The sequence below is a fragment of the Suricata suricatta genome, chromosome 11 (genome assembly GCF_006229205.1).
Source record: "Suricata suricatta isolate VVHF042 chromosome 11, meerkat_22Aug2017_6uvM2_HiC, whole genome shotgun sequence".
NCBI classification, from domain to species: Eukaryota; Metazoa; Chordata; class Mammalia; order Carnivora; family Herpestidae; genus Suricata; species Suricata suricatta.
Genome location: NC_043710.1, coordinates 52,350,513 through 52,356,990, shown reverse-complemented (window position 1 = coordinate 52,356,990; position 6,478 = coordinate 52,350,513). Strand labels below are relative to the sequence as shown.

The 6,478-nt window shown below is 43.1% G+C and overlaps 1 protein-coding gene across 1 annotated transcript in view; it reads left to right on the top strand.

The window, feature by feature from the left end:
• The first annotated feature begins 6,070 nt into the window (after positions 1-6,070).
• Positions 6,071-6,478, top strand: part of LOC115306371 (olfactory receptor 52H1-like) — a 1,231-nt gene continuing 823 nt past the window's right edge. Inside the window, exon 1 of the mRNA XM_029956732.1 lies at positions 6,071-6,369. Coding sequence (XP_029812592.1) covers positions 6,071-6,369 — 299 coding nt within the window. The remainder of the gene's footprint in view (positions 6,370-6,478) is intronic.

The window sequence follows — 6,478 nt, the reverse complement described above, 5'->3', positions numbered from 1 at the left end:
TAGCGAGAAAATATTGGGGTCCGAATCTTTAAGTAACTTGCTGCAGACTGTGTGGGCTGGGGAGACTTATTCATTCCCAGTCCTCAGGACTCAATGGCCCAGGCTCCTCCCACCACACTGCTTGTCTGTTTACAGGGCTGAGGGGCAGAACCAGTGCCAAGTGACGATGACTGTCCATGTCTAGGTGGCACTAGGGTGCGTTATTTGTGTATGGTGGGACACATCTCCATCTGAGCTTGCTGTGCCCCGTCCAGTGGTTCTTCAGAGACCTCCCTGCTCCGTCTCTTCTCCCCCGGGTCTGAATGCATCCGGCATGGAACCCTGGGACCAGGAAAGTCAGCAGACAGGACTGCAAACTGCTGCTAATTTCTCATTAACGGTGCACAGCTGTGACTAGCAGGGTCTCAATCCCCCACCAGGGACGCAGGGTCCATGCCTCCCTGAGGACTCCAAGATGAGACCTATAAGTCCTTCCCTCCCATCCCTGCTCTCCCCCAGCTTCCCCCGGGTGCACCTGCAGAGTCTCCCAGGTCACCAGCTCACCAGCTCCTGAATGGACCAGCTGGGGCAGCAGGGACTGGAGCAGCACTGGGTATGTGGAGCCTGGATGCCCTTCCTCATCTCTAGTCCCACCTCCCTGCAGAGAGGTGAGAGCTCCTGAGCCCTCAGCAGCAGGACTTCATCAGCCAAGACCAGGCACACCCTAGACAGGCTCCTGAAAAGTCTCCTCCCTGTGCCCTGCCCGGATTTAGCCCATATCGAGCCAAGTACTGAAGGACCTGCTAAAATGCCAACCCCCATGAGATGGTCACAGAAGCCTCTTTGCTCTAATGGAAATAAGTTGTTCAGAAAACAACTCTTGGATGCAAAGGAGACCGTGTGGTAGAGGCCATCATGGTTGTTAAGTCTGAGAACTAAAGGTGAGATATCACCACCTCCTTCTCACCCTTCCCGGGCCAGAAAAATGAGGAAGGTTTGGTCTGGGGACAAGGAGTAGGGATTAGAGGACAGCACCACCATATTCCTCATTTTATCTCGGAGCAGTCTTGTGTTGTACTTCCTTTTCTTGTCTCCATCATGCAAGCACATTCCTTCTTTGGTAGATGCCATCTAATTGGGTACTTTAAGCTGTCTTTGAGCTATTATTTTTTTCTCTACCCAGGATCATTCTGCTTTCAAAACCATAAGTTATGTCTCCAACTCATAGTTCTGGGTTTGTTTGTTTGTTTTTAAATATATATTAAAGGGTGGTTAGTCCGATTACATAATTGAGAGCTATGATTGCATTGGAAAGGAACTCAGTGGGAATGGGCTCAAGGAATAGTACAAGTGTTACAAATACTTATGTCCATTCTATTTAACATGTTATAGGGATTCACTATCATCCAGGCAGAACTCCTTTCCATGTTATTTATTTATCCTTAAAGGATTTGTGTACTGTAGATGCATTCATTCTTGTCCCAGGTTTCGGTACAAGAGATAATGACATTGAGAATTTGAATATATCAACAGCTTGTATATGGAAGGACTAGGGTTTGACAATAGATAACATGGCCTTGGAGTGGGCTCTAGATCTGAACAGCTGTGCTGGCATGGGAATACTGGGGAGCAAGAGAAATGGGCCTTTGTGCCAGGTTTCCCCTCACTCCTCTCTCCTCCACAATCAGGATGGGGATGTCAAATTCTGATTAAATGGAGGTTCATAGTGCTCAGTTGATTCAGGTTCATAGCGCTGAATGCATGTTGCCAGAGTTCAGTTCTGGAACTCTTCCCTTCTGCCTTCTTTTTGTCTTACTGCTTCCAGCTGCATTTTATATGTCCTTGTTCTGCACTTCTCTGGAGGGGACACTTGTCCCTCAAGGCCCTTGGGCAGGAGACAGTACATGAGCCACTTGAGGACAGGGAGGCTCTCTGAGAAGGATCAACAGTGAAGGATGAAGGAGGACACGGCCCTGGTCTGGAACCCATGGGGCAGAGGCATTGATGGAGGGAGATGTGTCTCAATCTGCAGTGGGTGCAGGAAGGTCTCTGTGCCCTCAATGACCCCTGCTAGTATGAAGTTGTGCATGCGTGCATGGAATCGGAGGACACTCTCAGTGTGGGAGTGAGACCTAGGACCAGATGAACTGCAGAGTCTGTGTGAGTGGCAGAGCCTGCCTCTCCTTCCCAAAAGGAAGTTACTGTCAAGTGAGGAACACAGCAAGGCTTCAGGGAGAAGAAACAATCCTGGACTAGGATCCAGAGGGTCTTGTTCTGTGTCTCAGCTGTGTGTGACCTTAGCTTTTCTGTGCATTGGTTTCCTGATTACAGGAAGGGGCACAAGACAGGGTGATACTGCATGTGGCAGCGCATAGGCGAGGCCCCAGGATTCCAGCCCATGGCTCAGAGACACTGTCCTGCTTGGAGCTCAGGAGGGTGGGGATCCTACTCCCACCCCCTTGGCATGTTGATTGTGAACACCTGACTCAGAGAGGACACTGAGCTGGGTGAGGTCTGGAGACCATTTGAGACTGGGCAGGGAGCAGAGCAGGCAGTGAGAAGCCACAGCTGTGCACCTTCACTGAATCGATGATATGATATTCTCTAAAATTGATGGCATAGCGAATAGTGTCATATGCTCCTGAGGAGTCCAGGACAGACTCAGTTTGGAACTTGGACTTCACTGGTGATCTTAGTAAAAGCCACTCTGGTGGAAAGGTGAGGACAGAAATAAGACCTATATGGGATAAATGGTAAACAAAGCATGAGAAGAATGTACATAGTGGAGATGAGTACATACCTAGTTATTAATGAGAGAATAGAAGTGTTCCTGTGTAATGTAGACTAGAAGATATCTAAGCACAGTTTACTTGTTTAAATGTTGAAGAAGTGGGTCGAACTTAGAAGCAAGAATAGAATGAATGACAATGTAGAGTGGGAAGATATGAGAAAGAGACATGGGTTTGTTTGGGTCAGATATGAAAGGGATTTTTTTTCCCAATTATAACAGAACAAAGTAGTGTGTGTGTCTGTGTGTGTTTGTCAATATATACTTAGATGTGAGGATTGCATCACAATTTCATACTTAATTGTTTCAAATTTTTCTGTGAAGTAAAATAAAAGTTTTTCCCCTGAGAAAGAGATAGTTGGAGTTGGTGGATGTGCTTGGAGAAAAGTAGGAAACAAAATCATCCAGGGAGATTGAACTGAACAAGGTTATGTCCTGGGTCATCGGGCCATGTTGCGGGTGAAGTCGAATATTGGTTATGATCAAATTATGAGCAATTGATTATGCAAATACACCTGGTTAAAAAGCATCTTTTCTTCATGCCCTGCAGTGTTTATTATGTCGTTGAAAACTAGGAGTTGAGATATGCATTTTTAGGTGATGAAAGTTCAGTGGAGCAAGGGTACGTAAGGGTATGCAAAATATGTATAGGAAAGTGCTTGACATGATGGATTAGAATTTAACCTAGAAACGAGAGAATCAGAGACATGAGGACTGAATGAAAAGGAGTGAAAAAGAAAAGGCCCTGGAGGGCTCAGGTTTGTTGAAGAACAAATTTGTTATCACTGAACCACATACCTGAGCAGATACAAGTTGCATGTCTATGTGTGTGACTTATGAAGCAGGTCAATTCTCACTAACAGTACTTCAAGATCCCTCCCTGGAATCAAGTACAAAAATTTTTAGTAACAAGATAAAGCATCCAAGTGAAATTATATTAACTTTGAGGCAAAGGTTGAGGTAGGTGAGTGCCAATGATGTTCAACTTGCTGCAAGATGATCACCACAATAAGTCAAGTTGAAATCCTTCACCACACATTGTGAATTTTTTCCTTGTGATGGGAACTATGATGTACTCTCTTAGTAAGTTCCAAGTATACAATGCAGTATTATTAACCAGAGTCTCCATGCTGTACATTTCACCTCAACAACTCATCTAGTTAATAACTAGAAGATTTGTACATTTGACTACTGTTACCCATTTCACTTACCTCCACTGCCTCTTCACACAAATCTGTTCTGTGTGTCTATGTGTTCCAAGCTTTCATGTCGCTGTGTTGGTTAATTTAGATTGCACACACAGCATTTGTCTGGGAGATCTTATGGTATTGGTCTGTGTTTTCTTTATGTGACCTAATTTTCTATCTTCTGCTATAAGATATCATATATACGCCATTTGCCATACACTCTATAGAAAATTTCCTTTGTCCAAGCATCTATAAAGATACCTCCTGCATTCTATTTGGAGCTCTAACATTCACATGTCATGTGGCCTTTGGCAGGTGACTTAACTTTTCCGTGCTTCAGTGTCTGCACCTTCAAACTGTAGGTGACATTATTACCTATCTCCTAGGGCTTTAGGAAGATTCTAGAAGTGATTTCATGTAAAGAAATTTAGACTTGTGTAGAATTGTGAGGTTTCCAAAAATATTAGTTTTGTTACAGAAGTTATTTGCTTGCTTTTATCTTGACCTGGGATTCAGAATGTAGCAATTCTATAGTTTTTCCACTAGAGGTACCTCAGTGACTTTTTGAATATGTGTCTTCAAGGGTTTTTTTTTTTTCTTTTTGTTTGTTTTCCTTTTTTTTTTTTTTTTTAAATAACGTATGTATAGTTTGGGGAAGAAGTGTGATAGAATAGTTTAAAACACACAATTCGAAGTCAGAGCTACCCAGATTTTGGTCTTACTCAAATAGACCATTTCTCATCTATACTAGTCTTTATAAAAGAGTATAATAATGCTATTTAGTGGCATTTGGATGGCTCAGTCAGTTTAGCGTCTGACTCTTGTTTTCAGCTCAGGTCATGCAATGGAACCATACTTTGGGACCCCTGAAGAACTTGGAGCCTGCTTAAGATTCTCTCTCTCTCTCTCTCTCTCTCTCTCTCTCTTCCCCTACCCCTCTCCCCTGCTTGAGCTCTCTCACTATCTCATAATAAACCAACAAACAAACAAATGAATAACACTGCTTATATCATACTGCTATTGTGGATAGTTTATGTTCACTCAAAACATTGTAAAGATTCTTTTTTCTTAATCTAGGAAACAATGGTAGATGGGTTCACATGACAAATGTCTACTGCAACATTCTTACATAAAATTAACCTCTTAAAATAGTATTTTAAAATGTAATAATATAAATACATAAAGAGAAATAGTGCACTTAAACCAATTTTCTAAGTAAATCCTAAGAGGGAGCTGGAAGCTGAGCTGTTTATCTATTTCCATGTTGTTCTCCATGGTGAGGTACCAAACACCAATCTCAGAGAACATTCTGGTCAGCAAACTCCAGGTGCTATAGTGTAAGGGCTATTAGGAAAGTAAGTGGTGTCAGGTTTGGGTTAGTGTGCTGGACACACTGCAGTTTGAGTGTTAGGCTTTTTCATACTGTGGTCTCTACATCTCATGCCTCTTCTCAGTCCTTGCAACTGACAGTGTGTCACCTGAGGCAATCACCTGGCATGGCACCTCAGCACAAAGGAGTAGTAACTGAGGACTGTAATGATGCTAGCTCTGCCAGTTACTAGAGATGAGATCTTAGATGAGATAATCTCAGAGTTTTAGATTGTATAACAAAAAATAATAAAATAATGAGGTGGACACAAGAGAAGGTTATTCTGACTGAGATGATACTCAGTAAAGCCTGGCTATCATAGGGAGTCTGTCATTGTGACTATTCTCCTTATTTTCCCAGTGTGCCCCACTTTTCTTAGTTTCATTCTCTGCATGTGATTAGATTTTTTTCTATACTCACTTCTATAGCAAGAAAATATATGACCCAGAAAATATTCACTTATTAACATGGTAATGATATTTAGCAAGAAAATATATGACCCAGAAAATATTCACTTATTAACATGGTAATGATATTTTACAGAGTATGAAGAAGATTCCAGAGTGATTGAGGACTATCATGTGTGGGGATTTTTCTTAACAACCGAAGCATTGGTCTTGCTAGCAATTGAAGGTTCTTTCTTGACAGATAGAAAGGAGGAGAAAGAATTACCATACAATTTTCTCAGGTTCGTTACACACAATTTGTTTTGAAGATACAGAATCTATTCATCGGGCCACATCGGCCATGTACAACCTGAGTAGCTACGACACAGGTGACTTCACCCTTTTGGGCATCCCTGGCCTCGAGCAGTACCACGTCTGGATCAGCTTCCCCTTCTGCTTTATCTATCTCGTGGCCATTGTGGGCAATAGTATCCTTCTCTACCTCATCGCTGTGGAGCATAGCCTTCATGCACCCATGTTCTTTTTCCTTTCCATGCTGGCCATGGCAGACCTGATACTGTCTACCACCTGTGTCCCCAAAAGCCTTACCATCTTCTGGCTTGGCCCCCAGAAAATCAGTTTTCCTGGTTGTCTGGCCCAGTTATTCTTTCTGCACTACAGCTTTGTGCTGGACTCGGCTATACTCCTGGCCATGGCATTTGACCGCTACGTGGCCATCTGCTCTCCCCTGAGATACACCACTATTCTG